The 22,482-nt window shown below is 46.9% G+C and overlaps 1 protein-coding gene across 2 annotated transcripts in view; it reads right to left on the bottom strand.

Moving 5' to 3' along the window:
* The window catches only part of LOC140421291 (mitogen-activated protein kinase kinase kinase kinase 4), a 404,363-nt gene that overhangs the window by 248,084 nt on the left and 133,797 nt on the right, over positions 1-22,482 (bottom strand). For both annotated transcript variants that reach the window (XM_072505898.1, XM_072505897.1), the window contains exons 4-7: positions 12,718-12,843; positions 8,213-8,323; positions 3,158-3,248; positions 2,774-2,904 (exon numbers count right to left, since the gene is read on the bottom strand). In XM_072505898.1, coding sequence (XP_072361999.1) covers positions 2,774-2,904; positions 3,158-3,248; positions 8,213-8,323; positions 12,718-12,843 — 459 coding nt within the window. The remainder of the gene's footprint in view (positions 1-2,773; positions 2,905-3,157; positions 3,249-8,212; positions 8,324-12,717; positions 12,844-22,482) is intronic.

A 22,482-nucleotide genomic window follows, 5' to 3' on the forward strand; every position in this document is an offset into this window, starting at 1 on the left:
CCATGTTGTAATATCAGGCCACCACCCCCGCCGGACACTTTTTTAACAGGGGGTGAATGTGGTAGTCTGTGTAGAGGTATTATGGTACCTGGTAATGCTGGAACATCATTGCTGAATATTGTATGTTTCCTATTGGTCAAGCTGTATGGTAGCTCTGCCCTGCAAGGCGGGGTATAAGAGCCCGTGCCGCCCCAGCAGCCTTCATTCTGTACCTGAGCTGCTGGGGGAAACATCGAGCTTATTAAAGCCTTCAGTTGGACTACAACCTCGCTTTAGTGGTTATTGATCGTGCATCCATATGTGTGTCTGCATATCATGACATGTCCATCTTATTGAATCCCCTACCACTCTAGCCCTGACATTCGTCTGCCTCCCCTGTTGTGTAGCAGACCCACCCAAGGTGATAGGACGTTGGCTGCCACTGATTTCCCCTACAGTCATCTCCCCTACAGTCGTCTCCAGAATCCCAAAAGGTACATCTGTTACAAAGGAGGATGGCCTCAGGAGACTCCTGCACTCCCTGCCTTTCTCTACTCTGCCTGGTGGCCACCCATGCCCTTTCTGCCTGTTCAATCCTCACCTGCAGTGTGACCACCTTCACTGAACGTGCTCTCTACGACTTGCTCAGCGTCAGTTTTGTCTAAAGTAAAAGTGGCTTGAAATAACACATTACAGCCATCCTCCAACCAGTTACAAGGTCCTGGAGGGACCAGGGAGTACGCTGAAAATAATACATCGTCAATTGGCAAGATTAAGCTGTAAGGATAAAGAATTTGGGGACCCTGGTTAGCCATAAAGAACCAGGAGTCATAATTACTGAGCAGAAAAGTATGTTTACAGTTAAGGCTCATTTACAAGGTTGATGAAATTGCTGACGAGCATCCAGTAATGTATTCAGAAATAAAGTTCCATCCCTATTTACAGGCGTAGGAAATCAGTAGACAGAATATTGTGTAAACTTAAAGGCTGATGCTAATCCGGCATGTCTTTCAACAGCTAGAAAGGTCTCTCACCCACTCTTGGACAAAGTCAAGGGCGAGACTGAACACATATTACAACAATGAGTCATGTCTCCAGTAACCATACCGACAAAGTGGTGTTCTGTAATGGTCGCAGTACCAAAGATGAATGGTTCCATTAGAATCTGCATGAACTTGACTCAGTTAAACAAGCCAGTAGAGTGTGAGGTCAACCCAACAGCATCAGTGGACTAAAGCCTCACTAAATTTGCAAAAAGCACCTTCTTCACAAAATTGGATGCAAACAGTGGCTTTTGGCAGCTGCCTCTGGACTAGGAATCAAGATTGTTAACTCTATTGATCACCTCATTTGCCTCACAGGTGCAGTGCACAGCCAACAGCAGAGCAAACTACTACCTTTCTTTTGAGGCTATGGGAGCACCTTGGATGGGATTTGTAGGAGTTTAAATGCAAAGTTTTTAACATCATCAGTGATCACTGCACCAGATGTTTGGAAGTGAGTAGATTACCCAACATCACTGCGGAATCAGTCATTAACATCACTGAAAACAATGCTCTTTACATATGACATCCCAGACTTTATAATGCCAGAGAATGGTCCTCCGTTTGCGATGGAACTATTCCACAACTCCATGCACAAATATAGTGACTAGTTCACCTAGATATCCCCAGTCTAACAGAGAAGCAAAAAGAGGACTTTGAACAATCAAGGAATTAATGGAAAAGGACAAAGACATTAACATCCCTTCTCAACTGTAAAACCTACCTGGTGAAAAAACGGTTTCTGCCGTGTGAACTATTGATGGGAAGGCATCTGTGAACACAACTTCGAGTTCGGCAACAAACATTACAACCTAAAGCGACGTGACCTCAGGTGGTCATGAGGAAGTTAGGGAACATGAAGAGCAGCAAAGAGATAGTCAAGCTCGTGCTTTCAATTTAAGGCACAGGGCACGAGACTTTAAAGTGCTGCAGCCTGACGAGTGTGGATACGAGATCAACAGAAAGAAGGCATTGGAATAGAAAGAGCATCACAACCAAATTCGTCTGCAATCGGCTAATGACAAATGACGCGCTGTTAGGTGAATTGGACATTCTGAATTCTCCCTCTGTGTACCCGAACAGGCGCCGGAATGTGGCGATTAGGGGATTTCCACAGTAACTTCATTGCAGTGTGAATGTAAGCCTGCTTGTGACACTAAAAAAGATTCGTATTATTATGTGTTTGAAACATCCAAATGGCATTTCATCTTTATTAAAGTTGTGACTGTGACTTGACTCTGCTCTAAATAAGGTAGCAATGGGAGATAAAGTCTTGTGGCAAGCCATATTCCAACAGGGTGATTGGCCACTTCAGTGAGTATTATAAGTCAACCGTGAGGCTAGAGCCAGATGTTGGCTAATCATCTGGAGCCACAGGTTTTAGTCCCTGAAAGATGTTGGTGCTGTACATTTGAGATATTTAATTTGCCTCAAGGTGATGCAGAGAGGACACTTGTGTCTAAGTGTGCAGGAACTTATATTTTTGCAGAGTTTTATACAGTGCTTTTGAATGTTCACTCATGCTTCAGCTCTTTCACAGAATAACACAACACAGAAGGAGGCCACTGACTACATCATGCCTGCACTGAACTTTTCTCTAATAATCTTCTTTTTCAAGGATATATCCAACTCCCTTTTGAGAGTTATTATTGAATCTGCAGTGCAGGTCACTGATGCTAATGGTCAAACAATAACCAATTCATCCTCTTCCAAAAATCTTTCCCTAACCGCACTAGAAAAGGGTTGCTTACTCTGTAATCGTATGTGGAATCTGCATTCTCGTCACACGCTATGACTTCGGGTGCCATCCAGTAGGGTGTCCCAATGAAAGTGTTCCGTTTCTCCATGGTCCTGTCCAGCTGAGCACTGACTCCAAAGTCAACTGCAAGGGAACATTAGCCAATCACTCATTAGCATTTTAAAACATCACATCACAAAATAGGCATGCGGAATAATCTCCTGGTCAGCCACGTTTGATGTGCAGTGGCGCCCCTCAAACATTACCCTCTGAAATCAGGCTAGCGACCTGTTCCGGGAAATATCAGCTAAGAAAACAGGCATAAGCACGTGGCTTTGTCTGCCCCATGCATCTCTAAAAGCCGGTAAAACTCCTAATATTACAGAGAAATGCTTACCAAGCTTTACTTCTGCATTCTCAGTCAATAACACATTCTGTCCTTTGATATCACGATGGATAACATGGTAAGAGTGAAGATGGGCCAGTCCCTGTAAGGCCAAATCAACATAAAGACAACCTGTAAGTTACATGGTACAACATGGAGATTTGTCTGGACATTATACACATACTAATTCACCAAACACAATGGCCATTTGACTAGTGAATAGCAAAATAATTTACATGGCCTCAGAATGTCCTAAATTGCTTCACTTCATTATTACCTTTCACATAGTGTAAATGCAAAGGTCCCACAACCAAGAGATGAATAAATAACCAGTTTGTTTCCTTTTTGCACTGAGGTTTGAGGGAGGAATGTTGGCCTAGACACTGAGCGTGCTTTCTGCTCTCTGTAATCTTTCACCCTCACCTGAATGAGCAAATGCGGCATTTGCCTCATTTACAGGATAATAATAATAACCTATATTATTGTCACAAATAGGCTTACATTAACGCTGCAATGAAGTTACTGTGAAAATCCCCAGTCACCACATTCCGCTACCTGTTCGGATACACAGAGGGAGAATTCAGAATGTCCAATTCACCTCACAACACGTCTTTTGGGACTTGTGGGAGGAAACCGGAGCACCCGGAGGAAACCCACGCAGACACGGGGAGAACGTTCAGACTCCGCACAGAGAGTGACCCAAGCCGGGAATCGAACAGTGCTAACCATTGTGCTACCATGCCACCAACAGTGTAGCACTTCCTCAGTGTCACACTAAAGTGTCAACATGTCTTTGACTCCGCCGTTTGACTCAAGAGTCGGAGTCCTGCCAATTACCCAAGCTGAAGGTTTTATGTCAAGATATAGTTTTAAAAGAAGAGTGACTCCATGAGTTCGGAAACTTGTGTCAGAAACTATGGAAGTAAGCAGCTTAATATACAAGTTGTATTTATACGGGGCCTTTAATATAGAAAAAGGCTCATAAGTTACTTCACAGCAGAGTTATGAAATGAAATTGGACACTGAGCACAGAACACTATATTGGAACAATGACTAAACGCATGGTTGAAAAAGTAGGTTTTAAGGAGCGTCTTTGTAGTGTCATGGGAATGTCACTTTAAGAAAGGTTCGTCTGCTCAAGTGGCTGCGGTGATGTCAGAGTGTGGGTGGAGCGGAGCTCTGGCTCTGCTTTTTAGTTTCGCTTTGAGGAAAAGCTTGGGTATGTCTGTGTTTTTTTGGTTTCGTTTTTCAGTGTGTTGGAGCTGAAGCCAGCCAAAGAAGGTGTAATTTTGATCTCTCTGGCATCTAAAGACTATCTCTAGATCATTTGGTGAATTCGGAGTGATAACTGCTCTCAGTAGAGAATTTAAACCTGATGTGCTTCTGTAAAAAGGATTTTTGTCTTATGGATGTTAAAAGGAAACTTTAAGGATTACTTACAGTGTTGTATTCTTTGGGGGTGTATTTGAATTGATGGTTGCTGAGATGTTCACTGTATGTTTTAAAAAGGTTAACTGAGTTCATAGAATAAACATTGTTTTGCTTTAAAAATTACTTTTAAATTTCTGCTGCACCACACCTGTAGAGTGCGTTGTGTGCTAGTAAAAGTCGTGGATCAGGTGAACTCCATGATACCCTTTGGGTTTCTTTAAACCCTGGACCATAACAGTAGAGAAAAGAGAGGAATCGCAGTTTAGATCTGGAATTCCAGAACTCCGGGCTAAGGCTGCGAAAGGCACGGCTGCCAATTTTGAACGTTTAATATCGGGGATGTGCAACAGATTAGAATTGGAGGAGCATCGAGATCTCGGAGGGCTGGAGGAGAACGTAGAGCGAGAAGGCAAGGACGTGGTGGGATTTGAAAGCAAGGAAGCAAATTTAAAAATTGAGGCATTGCATGTAGGTCAGCAGGCACAGCAGTGATGGTGAACGGAACCTAGTATGAGTTAGGTTACCAGTAGCATAGGCAGATCTCGAGCAATGGAGGTTCTGTGAATCAAGAGCCCTTTAGGTTTGACAGAATATTTCCCTATCTTATCATTCGGAGCGTGTGACTATTCTGATTTGAAGTAGTAGCAGTGCTTTACTGGAACGGTTCCAAAAATAATAAACTTCTGTAACAGCAGACTTTCGTTAGTCAACTAAAGAGTGGAACAAATCAAATTAGGCTCCTTTAGATTGGATATAACTTAATGGTGCTAGGTATACCCAGGGACTATTGCAATGGGATTAGCACAAAGCCAGATATACCTCGCTGCACCATTGGAAGATTCTCTTTAAACGTAAAGAGAGCGAATGTGTGGTATCACAATGGTTGCAGGTGATGTGCCCTGCTCCTTATTCAGTCCCATAGACCGCGACAGGATTAAGCCTGAGTGGTTTATAAGAGTAGACAAATGCAATTTTGCCTATTTTACATCCCATGTCCAATTCCAATTTTACCCCCAAAGGATCTGCAGAGCAACCGATAGGTTCATTGTAGTAATGGTAATTTTACTAAAATCCCAAACCCGCAAAAGCCCAGTCAGTCCAAACCCACATGGGTCAACGCCACCTCAGTTACCCAGCCTGAAACGTCAAACCCTGAAATACCAAATAACTAGGGTAGACATCCGGTGTAATACCCAGCCCCCTAAAACACCTTGGGGGGCATTCTCCATTGCTCGGCGCTGCGATCGGGTTTCCTGATCGGATGGAGAATGGAACGTCCCCAGATAACGGGTTTGGCGCCCGTTGCGTCCCTCCGATCCCCCGGCAGTGGCCCCAGCGAGCTACCCAACCTGCGCTGGCAGGAGGCTACAAATCAGTGACTAACATCTATTTCAATATAATTAATGGGCTGAAAGCCCGGTTTCAACCCCACCCCGCCATTATGCACCCACCCCTACAAAGGAAATCCACCCGACGGGCTTCAGTGAAAATCTTCCCAAGCGTGGCCCTGAGCTGCCTCCCAAGGTCCATCGGAAGCACCCGCCACCCCACAACAAAAATTCTGTCCCCTCCACTGTCAAGAAGGGGCATCCTAACTCTCCCCATCAAGGGAATAACGGGTCACCCCTCCCACAGGATGCACACATAGGGAGGGGGCCTCCCCCTCCCCTATGACCCCCCCCCCCAAGCCCTCCGTCAGACCACCATCAGTTAATCCCATCAGACCCTCATCAGACCACCATTACTGATCCCCATCATCGACTACCATCAGTCACCCCCATCAGTCACCCCTACCTAAAAGCTAAAGAGAAGTAGAGTGAAAGATCACTGCATTTTCACTTACCTTTCCCTAACATCTGTTGCCTCAGACAAAAATGTTTAAAGCAGCAGCTGTTATAAGTGTCGGAGGAGTCCTTGAAAGCCAAGTACACTTGAAAGTGCTTCAATTTCCTTGGCAGCCTTTGAAGTGCAAAACACCCATTCAATTTCACACAGCAAAATATTTCACTGGCCAGTGATTGGCAGTTTTTTGAGTACAGAGACAGGTGCTTGCTGGGTTGTTTATCTACCTTTCCCTTTCTTGAATGCATCTCAAGTATCCTGCTTTGATGCTGAACCAGAATGTTTCTAAACGCTCTTACTATGACTGCCAGCTCCGCACCACATCAAAAGGAGCTAAGAGCTAAGAGGACGTGAAACCACGTAGCTCATTTTGATGTGGTGAAGAGCTGTCAATCATAGCAGGAATGTGTATAAACATTGTGGTTAGCACTAAAGCAGGGTGCTTGAGATGTAGTCAAGCATGAAGAGAAAGACAGATAAACAATCGACCAAGCACCTATCTCTATACTAATAAAACTGTCAATTGCTAGCCAGTTAATTGCATTGCTGTGCAAAATTGAATGGGGGATTTGCATTTCAAAGGCGATCAAGAGATTTGAAGCCTTTTCAAGTGCGCTTGGCTTTCAAAGAAGCCTCTGACATGTGCAACAGCTGCTGTTTTAAATAGGTTGTCTGAGGTAGCAGGGAGAGATAAGTGAAAATACAGTGATCTTTCACTGTGCTGGCTAGACGGCTCTTTAGCTTTCAGGCAGGGGTGACTGATGGGGGGGGCTCTGATGGGGGTCTCTGATGGGAGGTCTGATGGTGGTGACTGATGGGAGTGTCTGATGAGAGTGTCTGATGAGAGTGCCTGATGAGAGTGCCTGATGAGAGTGTCTGATGAGAGTGTCTGATGAGAGTGTCTGATGAGAGTGTCTGATGAGAGTGTCTGATGAGAGTGTCTGATGAGAGTGTCTGATGAGAGTGTCTGATGAGAGTGTCTGATGAGTGTCTGATGAGAGTGTCTGATGAGAGTGTCTGATGAGAGTGTCTGATGGGGCTGAATTCTGAGGGTCTGATGGGGGTGAATTATTAGGGTCTGATGGGGGTGACTGATGGAGTAGGGTAATGGGGAGTTCGGTGAGGAGGGGTTTGGGTAAGCCTCAAGCATGCATCCTGTATTTGTTGACAGCAGTGGGGGGTGGGGGGGGTGGGGGGGGGGTGGGGGGGAGGGGGGGGAGGTGGGGGGGTGGGGGGGGGGGGGAAGAGGTTCTTGTGGTGGTGGGGGCGGGGGGGGGGGGGGGGCGTGTGGAGATGACCGCCGGACCTCGGGACCGGAGTGCTCACTCAAAATGGCTGCCTGAGACCGGGATTCCAAAGGGAATCCAGCGAGTTCTCCACCATGCAGAAATTTTCATGATTATGGAGAGAGGCTCGCACCATGGCCCCGCTCCTAGTGCCAGCGGAGACCAGGCCCAATTCTTCCTGGAGGGAGCAGTTCGGCTCCGGAATGGAGAATCTTGGCCCTTAACTTACAAATAGTCAACATCGGTGATAGTGCGTCTCTGACTGCGGGAGGGGGTCATTCCTGTCAGCAAAGAAAATGATTAAACAGTATACCAGAACTTGCTGGAAGAAAATAATCTGCTGGCACTGCTTAAACTTCAGAACTTCTAATCTGAGAAGCACAACCTAGAAATTTCACGTTCTAAAGCACCAATCAAAACCACAGGTGTGTTCATTAATGGTGCACCCGAGGCGCCATTGAAGTGGCGGCTGAATAAAATGGGTTTTCTGATTGCGATTCAAACTTACCCGAAGAACCTCTCGACAGATATACGCGATCCAGTCTTCTTTCAAACAGTTCCCTTTGGTTTTCTTGACCAAATCAGTCACAGAGCCTGCTCCACAGAACTCCATTACCAGCTGTAATCAAAAGCAAAGTGAAAAGAGAGGATGGATTTTAATATTGCTGCCATATGTCATTCCGAGAGAATTACGGATAATATATGGAATTTCCAGCAGAGAGTCCAGGCCATTCAGTCCAGGACCTCCAGGTTGATGTTTAAGCTCCACACAAACCTCCTCCCATCCTATTACATCCATCCATCACTATCAGTGTGTCCTTTCTCCCCCCTCATGTGTTTATCTTAAGTGTCTTTATTTAATTCAGCTCAGCTATTCCAGGTGGGAGCGAGTTCCACATTCTAACCATTCATTGGAAGATGACATTTCTCCTGAATTCCCAATTGAATCCATTAGTGACCCCAAGGATGGAATTCAATGGAAAGTTTTCTCAGTTCATTTGTGGCAGGTTTTTCAGGGAATTTCCCGTTGGTTCTGCCGGCAAGTTCCCCACCGCTATCCAATGGCACTCCGTCACTGTCCTGGGGAGTTTCTCTCTGGTTTAACCCGCACTTTGGCGCCATTCTCCGGAAAGATTTGCGAGTGTCGTAGCGAGCGGGAATTACCGCGAACTTCCCATTGCACAGCCCAGCGAGGCCCGTAATGCAGAGACCTCACGGGCTTCTCACCGCAAATGAAGGCTTGCCAGCTGATTTGCCGACACCGCGCTCACCAGCTCCCCGCTAACAAGGTCGAGCAGCACTTGCTCAACCAACCCCAGCCAGCTCACAACAATGGCGCCAAGGAGACCAGCCCCAGGATTCGGGGACGCTGATCTCGGGAGGCTGCTAGATGCTGTGGAGGCCAGGAGGGTCCCCAGAGGGTCAGCCAGTGCTGCCTGGGACGAGGTGGCGGCAGCTGTGAGTGCTGTCAGTGTGACCAGGAGGACTGGCCTCCAACGCAGGAAGAAGGTCAATGACATACACTGGGCAGCACGAGTGAATAGGCCCCCCACCCCACCCAACCCCAGAGTCCTTTACACCCTCATGGGAGCATCTATCCCCCAAATCATGCAACCCCCAACCCTCTTTACACCTCTCCCCCTTCAACCCTCTCCAACCCTCCCATCACAACCAGCCTCCCACCACAGTGAACCACGTGTGTGGCTATCGATGCCCTCTCTGTGTCTCCTCAGGAAACGCTCTCCCACAAACGCCAGGAGGGGGCCCAGTCTGGGGGTAGTGTGCCAGACATCAGAAGCCTCACCACCTTCGAGGAGCAGGCCCCACAGTGACCTAAGCCGGAATCGAACCGGGACCCTGGCACGGTGAAGCAACTGTGCTAACCACTGTGCTAACATGACGCCCACCTCCTCGGAGGTGGCCACATGTTCCTTATCACCAACCTACAGCACGTCACCCCGCTACTGTTTGAGGTTGTGGAGGGCACAGCAGGCCACCACAAAGCGGGCCACCCTCCGGGCGGTGTACTGGAGGGCACCACTGGAACGGTCGAGGCACCGGTTCTTGAGGAGTCCGAGGGCAGCATTGTAGCACAAGTGGATAGCACTGTGGCTTCACAGCACCAGGGTCCCAGGTTTGATTACTCACTGGGTCACTGTCTGTGCGGAGACTGCACGTTCTCCCCCGTGTGTGCGCGGGTTTCCTCCGGGTGCTCCGGTTTCCTCCCACAGTCCAAAGATGTGTAGGTTAGGTGGATTGGCCACGATAAATTGCCCTTAGTGACCAAAAAGGTTAGGAAGGGGGGGTGGGGACATTGCCCGTAAGCGAAGGGGAGTTGGACCACCTGGTGAGACGGTATGATGGAAGTAATGGTGCCTCGTCCTTGAGTGATCCTGATCAGCGCTCGTTGTTCTTGATCCTGCTTCATCCTTGATATTGACCTTCTTTGTGCGCCAGTGAGGAAATCTTTATCCTGAGCACTGCCTTGCACTTCTACATCTCAGTTGTTCGCCTGGACTTTCCTCCCTGTTGATCATATTGTTGTCTGCCCGATGTTGTCAATTTTGTCCATTTACAGAGGAGTGAATAATGAATAGTGTGGATATGGTGGCCTGTAGCGTTGATTATCCCGATTTGACAAGTTCATATCATGTTGTGCCCACTCCGCTCACCTAGAAGCAAGATGAGTAGGGCCAGGGTGGGGTGAGGAGTGGAGTGTTGAAGTCGGTATGGTTAGTTTGTCCTCACTATGTTCGAGTATGGTTCCCCCAATCGGAGCTAACCAGTTTAGGTTTGTTTTCCTTTTTCTCTTTGTTTTAAAATCCAATCCAGAGCATCCATACATTTGCCTGTGAAGGCCAAGGCAGACTGTTTGTTGTCCTGTGAGGACTGGGCTGTGTTTGTCTCCTCCCGAGGGTAGAGTCAGACTTTTCTCCTCTCCCTCTCTTGACTCTGTTGCTGTTTGAACTTTACTGAGGACAGGAGTACAGGAGTAGCCCGGAGTATCCCTTCCGGGATGGTGGTGTCCGTGATCCGGCTGGATGCCTCGTTCCTCCCGTCCTCCGGGGTGGGGGGGGGGGGGGATTCTTCTCTTCCTTCTGGGGTGTGTGTGTGGTGTTGCTTCTGGTGTTGGTTTGGCCCGGTAGTGTGGTTGGGGGCCCGGGGTTTTGGGGTGGGGGTGGGTCCGGCCCTCCCTCCCAGGGCAAGCGCGATGTGGATACTTTGACGGTTCTTCTTCCTTTATGCTGGGGATCCCCATTGGTTGGGGCAATTTATATGTCCCTTCTTCCCTGGTGGGGTGGGGGGTGGGGGACGGCAGGTGGGGGGGGGGGGGGGGTGCATTTTCCGGAGTAGGATTGGATTGGTGCAGCCTCAGCGAGGGTAAGTGTTGGGGTTTTGTGGAAATTTCTGAGGTCAGAATCTCCTGCATCTTTTCTGACACCATTGGGTTAGGCCAAGCCCGTGTTCAGTATCCTGCTGTCCCCAAGGAGTGGGGGAGTCTTTATTTTCAGGGCGCCCGCAGCGGGAGCTCAATGTGGCTGCGTCCGGCACTGGGGTGAGTAATGACTTTGGAATGGAATGAGCGTTGTACCCAAGGCTTGTCCTTTTCTATTTCCCCGAGGTAGGAGTGAGATTCCCCTGTGGCTCAGTTGGAAGCTCTTGTCCTTTTTCACATGCCTTGGGCAGTCACCCAGGCAGCTGAATAACTAGCTCTGACCGTCCTTGTTCTTTCACCTTGTGTTTTCCATCCTCTTGAGACACCGTGGAGGTGGGTCTTACATCGAGTCCTTCTCCTTGTTCTTGGTCTTCTTCTGAGAGGGTCTTGATTGCTGTTTGTTCTTACTTTTTAATCTCTTTTAATATTGAAACAATAGCGGATATGACATATGACAAATAATTAAGTGGTAGTGTTACAGAAGTAAATAAATGCAAGTAAATATCCTATTGGGTTTTCCGTGTTAAAAATGCATTCAGGCATTTAACTTGTTTATTATATTAATAGTAAGAAGTCTTACAACACCAGGTTAAAGGCCAACAGGTTTGTTTCGATGTCACTAGCTTTCGGAGCGCTGCTCCTTCCTCAGGTGAATGAAGAGGTATGTTCCAGAAACATATATATATATATATATATATATAGACAGATTCAAAGATGCCAGATAATGCTTGGAATACAAGCATTAGCAGGTGATTAAATCTTTACAGATCCAGAGATGGGGTAACCCCAGGTTAAAGAGGTGTGAATTGTCTCAAGCCAGGACAGTTGGTAGGATTTTGCAGGCCAGATGGTGGGTGATGAATGTAATGCGACATGAATCCCAGGTCCCGGTTGAGGCCGCACTCATGTGTGCGGAACTTGGCGATATGTTTGTGCTCGGCGATTCTGCGTTGTCGCGTGTCCTGAAGGCCGCCTTGGAGAACGCTTACCCGGAGATCAGAGGCTGAATGCCCTTGACTGCTGAAGTGTTCCCCGACTGGAAGGGAACATTCCTGCCTGGTGATTGTCGCGCGATGTCCGTTCATCATGAATTAATAGTCCGATGTCATGTATTAATAGTGACATTTGCCTTGAACATTCCCACATTTCTACAGCTCCTTATGTCCTAATTTCCTCGAGGAACGTTTGTTCAATTTCCCAAGAAACCAATGACTTTTTATGTTGAAGGGATTAGCGCATCAAGGAGCTTTCACATGACCGGCAAATCAAGAAATGTTTCTAGGATATTTCATGACCTGAGTTCTACAGCCATCATCTTCTTCCGTAATTACCACAGTGATAAATTGACAGATCTAGTTGCAAAATAATATAATTTTAATTCCCTCGAATAAAATCTATCGAAATCTATTCACTTTTATTTTATGGCTATAATTAACCAATGATAACATATTGAAAATCTGATAAGAAGTGATTAAGTAGGTTCCACTATAAACTATATGTTTTAATCCTGCAGCTTTGTAGAACATGTAAAAGTCTTGGTACCGTCAAATAGTACGAAACAGACAAGAGCCTCTTACCCAGAGCTGGTCTTCGTGGCTTGAAGGATTTGTTCTTATGAAGGCACCATAATATGTTGCGATATTCCTGTGATGAGAATACTTCTTCAGCATATTAATTTCCAGCTTGATTTCCTCTTCTTCATCCTGTTCAATAGGAAAAGTGTTAATTGAATTGGCCCAGAATTGGTGGGGTTTCTGATGGTGAACTGTCAGTGGTCTGATTCTGATGAACAACTTCAGGATTCATTGCAAACGCAGATGTAATGTAAGATTTGTGAAGAGCTGTGAACCGACATTCACGGCTCAGCTCCAGACTGTGATTTTCTCCCATGTTCTCTCCTTATAGAAGAAAGGTGGGACAGGGAAGTACGATCGATGGAAAGTACCATCCACTTTGTGAGCAGGATTTTCAGCCAGCGCTCCGTCACCGTAAATGGCGGCGCCGCCGGAATGTCCCAAGGGTACGAGAATCTCAGCGGCAAGATCTCGTGAGATTTTCCCCGCCTCTCACTGGTGACTGTAGCATTATTTGTGTTTCTAATACTCAAGATGGATCCGTAGTGTACACAAAGACCACCAAAAACAAAGTCAAAAAAACAAAGCTAAATTTATTACGCTATTTATTATAAGGTTCGTTCACTATTCCTAAAACGAGCAATATTATAACTAAACCTACAATCTGCACTATACTGACACTTGTCTCATGCACGCTATCTTAAATTGTTCTTTGCTCTGCTCCTAGTCTCTCTCCACTCCCCCAGAAGCCTAAGAGGCATTCCATTTTATAGCTCCGCTCCCCAGCTCCATCTGGTGGTAGAATATAGTATCACATTAACTCTTAATGTGCCAGGCATGACACATAATGCCACAGTGATGTAACGAGGTTCTCGACCAGAAAGGGCAGGAGTCTCATTTAAATCCTTTTAAATAAATTCAAGCGTGCTTACAGGGCTTCCTGGTTATGGTTTGCAACTGCTTCAGCAAACGTGAGACTACCGAGGGGAACCCACCTGGGGCGCAAAGCTAAATTTAGTCCGCGGGATGGGGGGTGGGGGGGGTGTTCGGTAAGAGGGACATACCCAGACAGTGCCCCCTGGCACCGGCCACTGGCAGTGCCAACCTGGTCCTGCAAACGTGGCAGTGCTAGGGTGGCAGTGCCAGGAGGCTGTGCCAGGGGTGGGCCCTCTTGGGGAGCCCCATTTGGGTGTTCCCCTTAAGTGGGGAGAGGGGATTGCCCGATTGCTTGTGTGTGTGGGTTGGTTGTCCCAATGCTTGCAAGGGGGTCCCCCGTGGAGGGTGGGATGGGATTTTTTTTAATGCAAATCGGGGTGTCCTTTAAAGATGGCGCCCCGACCTCTGTGGAGCCGGTCTTGCTGGTTCTGTCTGGCCCTGACCCAGCAGAATGATGGCGCAAACTACGCTCCAGATTCTCTGTGCAGACAGAGTACCGGAGAATCTGGAGAGAAAACTCAGCTCTGCAGCTGGAGAGCGACATGCCGACTTTCCCACTGAAACCGGTGACAATTTATTCGAAGCTCCTGCACACTATCTTTTACAAATGCAAGAGTTGTCTCACGGTGATAACTCATCACGGTGATTATTGGCCTGAAACAGTAAATATTGGGCGCGATCTCTACAAAACTAAAACAGAGTGCCGTTCTGGGTGGGATTGGCGGGGTCATTCCCAGTACATGTAGTGCACGGAAACCCCCCGCTATCTATCTATCGGCACTCTATCTTGTTTTAGTGACCACTTAGCTGCATTTCCTGCACTGAGTAGCTCCGACAAGCTGAATTCCTCAGTGCAGGAAAGGATTGAGGCACCATTTTTAAATGGCACCCGGATCTCATGACTTCCCAACACTCCCCCCCCCCCCCCCCCCCACAAACTCACCTGTTGGGGCGGTCCTTGGCCATTCTGTACCCCACCATATATAGGCAGGACGTCCCCGGGCCTGATCACTGGTGCGGGCACAAAGCCAGCTTCGCAACTTGGCACTGCCCGCCTGGCAGCCTGCCAGTGCCCCTGCTAGCCTGGCAGTACCACCTGGGACCCTGACGGTGGTGCCCAGGGTGGTCAGCTGTCACTTCAAGGGTATCAGGCTGGCAGCACCAAGGTGCCCCGATGGCACCAGCAGTGCCAGGGTACCACCCTTCCTGAAGGCCGACCACCCGGGGAACTTCAATCGCTTGGGATACCCTCCCAGGTACCATTCTGCCAGGTTTGTTGGGAGCAGTACTGAACCGTGTTGAGGGAGGGGTTTGTTCTGGATGTTAAGTACATTAGAACTGTCCAAAACTTCTGACTACCTCAGAGTCGGACGAATCAGGAGGCCAGAATTAGATGAGCTCAGATATCACAAGAGGGTTACAGGGCCAGAGAGTACTGAGGCCGCGGAGGGATTAAAAAACAGGGATGACAAATTAAAACCCAAGGCACTGCCTGACTAGAAGCCAAAGTAGGTTGAGCACAGGGGTGATAGGGGAATAGGCGCAAGTTCAGGACATGAGCTGCAGAGTTTAGGATGAGTTTAGGATTTTACAGAGTGCAAAACATGGGAGATCAGCCAAGGGTAGAATGAGATAGTCAAGTTTAGAGGGGACAAGGGAATGGATGAGGGTTTCAGCACAAGGTGATCGGTGCTTGAATAGATAGGTGCTTGGTGGCTGACATAGAGACAATGGGCCGAATGGCCTTTTTTTGTGCTGTAAAACTCTGTAACTCTCGAGTAAATGCCAATACTGCAGTTTCAGAATGAGAATTATAAACCTTCTCTCAATGTTTCAATTCGACACAAGGCAGCCTTTAACATAACCCGCCTGTCAAAATCACCCTCCCAATTTAACTCTCAATTGAGGTGAAACACGAGGCAGGGTGTAAAACTTGAGCTCCACCCAATCTTGTGGCTTTTGCACAGAAACCGAAGTTAAAGTAGGTCTCAGTGGTGTAAAACTATACTGAGGAAGTAGGACTGAATACAAGGTGGAGATTGTGGGTAATAGTTGAACTATTGAATGCTGCTTGAATGTCTTCTCAACCAGAATGCACTTGCTGGGCGCGATCTAACCAAATTGAAACAGTGTCCCTTGATGAGGGCGTTTAGCCGGGTGTTTCCCGGTACTTGCAGCGCCGGGAAATACCACGCTATCTATCCGGACTCTGTTTCAATTCGGGGCCTCTGTAAGGAATGTCCTGCCAAGGCTGCACTAAGTCCCATTTCCTGCACTGAGGAGCTCCGCTTGCCAGAATTCCTCAGTGTGGGAGATCACCGATCTCTCAACCCCTCCGACACGACCTCCCCACCCCAAAACCCCAACGCACCTATAAGCAGGTACTCAGAACCCTCACATCCCACCTCACATGGGCAGGGCAGCCCCCAGGGTCTAATTCCCCATCTGGGAAAAATGCCAGTATGGTATCCTGGCAGTGCCCCTGCCAGCCAGCAGTGCCACTTGGGCAGTGCCAGGCTGGCACCAGATGCCACCACGGCCAGCTGGCAAGGGTGGAACCAGCAGTGCCACCTGCCACTCTGCCCAGGAGGAATGCACCTGGGGGCCTCCAATCCTTGGGTGACCCATATAAGTGCTGTTCCGTCTGATGCCCGTCTATGGAGACGAGCACTGAATGCGGCTCGCCGTAGGTCTATGAGGCGAAGGGGGTTAGATCCCAACGCCCCAGGTAGATCAGGGGAGTACATATTAGAGTGAGACTAGCTGTCTCGCTCTAACATGCAGATTTGCAAAATAGTGACCACAATGGGCAGGATTCAGATCACGCTGTCTCACAAGATCGCCTTTGATCCCGGCATCTATCACACGGATGGTAGGTCGCGCACGTCATTTTTGATCAAAAGCCACATGCAACATGTTGAAAGCACACCTATCACCTCAGCAGAATCAATTGTCAGAGCATTTGCGGCCTCAGGTTCCAGGTGCCAGCCTGACTCAGTTTACAGGATTGGCAACATGAGTCAATGGGGGCTGCTGCACTGTCAGAAGACACTGTCAGTAACTGGATGCATCTTTGGAACAAATTGGGTCATTGCCCTGTCACACACACACACACACACACACACACACACACACACACACACACACACACACACACACACACACCGGCCAATTCCAGTCATTTCGGGATTAATTAGTTCTCATGCACAGCAGATATACAATTATCTGAGGGCTAGCTGGCATTCAGATCACACAAACAAAAATAGGAAAGGTAAATATATGCAAGTGAGACATGTCTTTACCACACCAAGGAAACACTTGTTGCTGAGCAGTTTGTGGTTAAGTTGCTGGGGGGGGGTGTTGGCTCCGCACCTTCAACATTGCAAATGCTCATCGTGCCAGAAAGAATGTGCGATTGTGATCAAGCTGCTGGGCAAAGTCTTCCTGTAACACAATATAATCTATCTTGTCTCTGTCAGCTGCTGCTGGAGGCTGGCACAGAGGTCATGAAACGTTGTGGCGACCGAAAGGGCGGAAACTGGATTCTCAGTCAGCCGGTGGCATAACCGCATGTAGCACCGTCAATAAGACGCGAGGCAGGTTGAGGTAATGTCAATTGAAGGCTTTATTAAGCAGAACTTTATCCCCAGCAGCGTGGTTACAGAATGCAGCTGCTGAGGGAAATGGAGGGAAAAACTGGGTTCTTATACCAGCATTTCTGGGTGGAGTCCAGTAGGTGGCAGATCCTATCAGGACCTGGCATCCCTCCACCAATAGCCTGTCGACACGTGGTGTATCGTATTACCCCTAATACATACCACCATGCCGCAGTACGGTGGAGCCTTGTGTTGACGCTGCAATGTGAAAATGAAATGTAACTGCCAGTGTGTGAGTCTTCATAAAGTTAAATTTGCAATTGTGTGATCTTGTTGGGAGAAAGACCAGGCCAAGAATCACTGCTTAACAAGTGAAATGGAAGGGAATAAAAATAAAACAAGGGAACAATTGCTGGACTATAAACATAAGTACATAAAAGACTTAGGAGCGGGAGGAAACTATAAGGTCCATCAGGCCCGCCCCACCTTTCAATAGGATCATGCCTGGTCTTTGACTTCAACTCCATTTGTCCACCATAAACCGTGGACTGAATTATCCGCACCCCCCCCCCCCCCCCCCCCACTCCCCCAATCTTGTGGTTCTCTGCTGGGGGCGGGGGCGGGGCGGGGGACTGCAGGCGGGAACGAAGAATTGCACCGGCCAGAGAATTCCCGCCCTCGATTCCCTAAGAGACCCAATATCTGTCTAACTCAACTTCATATATGCTAAAACATAGGCCATCCACAACCCTCTGGGATGGAGAATTTCGAAGATTCACAGTGAAAATATTTCTTCTCCACTCAAGTCTGAAATAATTGTCCTCTTATCCTGAAACTTGCCCCCTGCGTTCCGGGCTCCTGTGCCTGTGGAAACAATGCCTGACACATCCCTTCACAATCCTGTAAAGGGAGGAAATGAGATTGATTAGACGGCTCTTTCAAAGAGCCAAGACTAGCAGGAATGGGCCAAATGGCCTCCTCCTGTGCCGTAGTATTCCACGTTAAGCATCACTTATTGTGGAACGCCATCAGTCGTGAACTCTTGGTCAAAGAATGGTGTGCAGTCCTGCTGGCATTTAGTGTGAGGAATATAATCCAGTTCCGAATGCAGCATATGAAACAAGTGAGCATCAAAGACAAATTTCTCACTGAACTGCAAACCGTTGAACGTGCAAACTGACAAACCACAAAGGTAGATTACTGTCCCGATTATTCATGGTGACAGATTATCTAGCACACACTCCAAGCATACAGCCTTCCTGTGATGAGCTACCGGACTGTTTTACTGCCTAAAGCACTGCAATGGCAAATCAGCGAGATCAAGATCCTAATCAGCGACCAGTAAATCTTCTGCTAGATGTAGCAAATCCAGCAAAACACATCCTCCTAGCATTAAATACAATCATTTTACTTTTATAATCATCAGGCTTTATCAAAACATTCTTCAGTGCTCATATCAATAAGGGAAGTGGGCAGGCAAAATATGCCATAAATATAAAGCCTCAACACTTTGCAGCAAGCTCGAGATCACCAGCAGGGTTTAATTCCTCAAAAAGAGTTCTAGACCCTTAAATCTGAGCCCTTTTAGGGTGACGGGTTCATAATACCAAGTTATTGGATTTGGACTTTTCAACCAAATTGATGGCAAATTTGGACATTTCGAAGATTTAAAACATTTTTTAGCCGAATATGCCCTCCTCATGACATTAAGTTGAGATGGGCAGTGGACCAAGCCTGGCATTCACCCCTGGAATAAGCCCTGCTAATCACCCTGTCATATTTTAAATAATGACTTATCTAAAATATATATATTACTCTTGAATCCACCAGGATGATAAAATGGCCAATAGTCTTCTTGTTGGAAGATGAACTATTCAATGAGTAATAAAATAATAAACTGAGTCCTTTTACTCAATACAAAACTAACAATAAAGAAATAAAGTACAATACAGATAACTATATATCTATACAACTATTATAAAAAACTAGTTCTAACTTCTCTCACTCTAGCTATTCTACGTCTTGCTTGTTCACTGTTCTAAATCATCTGCATCATCATCCGACTTAGAAAAGGCAGGAATCCAGTTCTTATAGTATCTGACTGTGAAACATCTCGTGTTGAAATGACTGTGCTACATTTACATACATTGATCATGTATGTTGATATCTGAATATCACTACACGCCCTTTATGTTTATGTATTTTACAACTCTACTTCCACAAGGCTATCAGTGCCTCGTTTAGTACTCTCTTTTTAGGTGTTCTCCACTGCACAAAGTCTGCACAGAGATTGATCTGAGTAAATTTGCTGGGGATCATTAATACAGGTGAAGACAAAGTCGCCGTAGTCCCAGATGACCATAAGCTGCTTTCCCCTTTGAGGGGGAGAGCTGACTGGAGGTGATTTAACCCGAGGGTCACCACAGCTCAGGCAACGGGCAAGGTTGAGCAGGTGGGAACATTATGGGTTGTCTAGCCAACTGAGCTAAACTGGCCCCCGCCAGTTTAGCTCAGTTGGCTGGACAGCTGGTTCATGATGCAGAACAAGGTTCCTGTACCGGCTGAGGTTATTCATGAAGGCCCCGCCTTCTCAATCTTGTCCCCCGCCTGAGATGTGGTGATCCTCAGGTTAAAACACCACCAGTGAGCTCGCTCCCCTCAAAGGGGAAAGCAGCCTATGGTCATCTGAGACTATGAATCATTAATAGGCATGCTTTCAAATCCCGGAGCTGGTCTTGATCCTGGTAAAAAAAACATCTTTGTTTTTCATTCGGACAAAAACAAAACACAAAGAGACCTTTTGAGTTCTTACCATCAACATTTGGTCAAAATGTGACAAAATTAAAAATAAATGACTGAAGAACTAATTTCTATGTCATCAAAAATATGACCTGTGAGTTAAAGAGTTCCCCCACAGCCGCTCTGTTCCCTCTTTCTCTGTGTTTTATTCACATCATCTTTTTGTATTTCCCGGATTGTCCATTCTCACTCACATCCTCTCCCGTCTGTCTTGGTCCTTGTTCTTGCTCTGCCCCTTGCCCACTAGAGCACAGTCCTTAAATTTCACAGCCTTCTTGTAATCCTGCTGTCAATCATTCTCCTGATTTAGTTTTTCCCCATCTTCTGTTTGACAATCTGTCTTTGTTCTCTGCTTCTGAACAATGCCTGTTCTCAAATTCAGCACATCTCTCACTCCAATTCGCAGATTAATGATCCGCCAGCCATCTTTAAAATGCTCAAACTCAGAGAGAATGAACTCCAGAGAAAACAGACAGTCTCCTCTTTTACTTCGAAGGAAAAATTTCACTGGATAACTGTTGATTACTATATCGAGCTAAGTAATGAATTTATTATGGTAAATAATGTGGGTGATTATGGCTCAATTTAAAAATAGATATATTTTGGGGGATTTGGGCTTTGTTGGCGAGGCCAGCATTTGTTGCCCATCCCTAATTGCCCTTGAGAAGTAGTGGTGAGCTGCCTTCTTGAACCCCAGTCCGTGTGGTGTAGAACATCCACTCTGCTGTTAGGGAGGGAGTACCAGGATGTTGACCCAGTGACAGTGAAGGAATGGTGATATATTTCCAAGTCAGGATGGTGAGTGACTAGGAGGGGAACCTCCAAGTGGTGGTGAAACGAACCGCAATGTATATAAACATCAAGCTTTGATTGACAGCTCATGGACCACAGCAAAGGAAGTTAAGTGCTTTCTGTTAGTTTCACAGCTGATGACTTCAAAGTCACGCAAGCCTGAAGTAGATGAATGGAACAATGCAGGCAGCTGGAGGTGCATGGAAGTTGTCAATTACAGCCAAGTAAAATCAATATCAAAGAGAAATGAATGAAAGGCTTGGAGTGCAACTTAAAGATGGTGCACACTCTTGCCACTATACTTCAGTGGTGGAGACAGCGAGTGTTTGATGTGGTTGATGGGATGCCAATCAAACAAGTTTTGCCTTTGATGGCGTCGAGCATCTTGTGTTGCAGCTGCAATCATCCATAATATTCACGGTAGCACTGTGGTTAGTACTGTTGCTTCACAGCACCAGGGACCCAGGTTCGATTTCTGGCTTGGTCACTGTCTGTACGGAGTCTACAGGTTCTCCCCGTGTCTACGTGGGTTTCCTCTGGGTGCTCTGGTTTCTTCCCACAAGTCCTGAAAGATGTGCTTGTTAGGTGAATTGGACATTCTGAATTCTCCCTCAGTGTACCCGAACAGGCGCCAGAGTGTGACGACTAAGGAATTTTCACAGTAACTTCATTGCAGTGTTAATGCAAGGCTACCTGTGACAATAATAAAGATTATTATTATTAAGAAGGCCTGTGGGATTCTTATCTTTACTAACCGGAGCATTGAATACAAGAGCAGGGAGGTTGTGCTGGAGCTGTATAAAATGTGGGTCAGGCCTCAGCTGAAGTGCTGTGTATAGTTTTGGTCACCACATTATAGATTGCACTGGAGAGGATGCAGAGGAAATTCATCAGGAAGGGGCTGGATCGCTTCAGCTATCAAAAGAGACCGAATAACCTGGGGTCATTTTCCTTACAGCAGAGAAGGCTGAGGGGGGGGATCTGATTGAGGTGTGTAAAATTATGGGGGACATAGATAGGATGGATAGGATGGTACCCCTTAGTGGAGCGATCAATAACCAGAGGGCATCAATTTAATTGGCAGGAGGTTTAGAGGAGATGTGAAGATAAAACATTTTTACCCAGAGGGTAGTTGGAATCTGGAACTCGCTGCCTGAAAGGGTGGTAGAGGCAGGAACCCACACAACATTTAAGAAGTATTTAGGGGAGGACTTGAAATGTCATTGCATATAAGGCTAGGGACCAAGTGTTGGAAAATGTGATTTAAATATTTAGGTGCTTGATGGTTGGCATGGATGCAATGGGCCGAATGGCCTCTTTCCGTTCTGTAAAACGCTATGACTCTAAATCTCAAAACTAGAGGTTAAAAAAAACCATGAGCAGTGACAAGATAACTGCTCTGGTCAGACAGCCCAAGAGATGTGGGTAGCGCATACAGATATTCCATCAGGCACACAGATTGAACTCAAGATATCTACAAGATCAGATGTCACCAACAGATTTGTGTTACTATCAAAAGAGATGAGCTGGGGGTATTATCACCAGGACACTGAGGAACTTCACATAGGACATATCACTGGCCCTTGCACCACTGTGCAAATCAAAGACATAGGTTGATGGCCAATGCAGGAAGTTGGAGGAATGA

Source organism: Scyliorhinus torazame, chromosome 5 (genome assembly GCF_047496885.1).
Source record: "Scyliorhinus torazame isolate Kashiwa2021f chromosome 5, sScyTor2.1, whole genome shotgun sequence".
Taxonomy (NCBI): domain Eukaryota; kingdom Metazoa; phylum Chordata; class Chondrichthyes; order Carcharhiniformes; family Scyliorhinidae; genus Scyliorhinus; species Scyliorhinus torazame.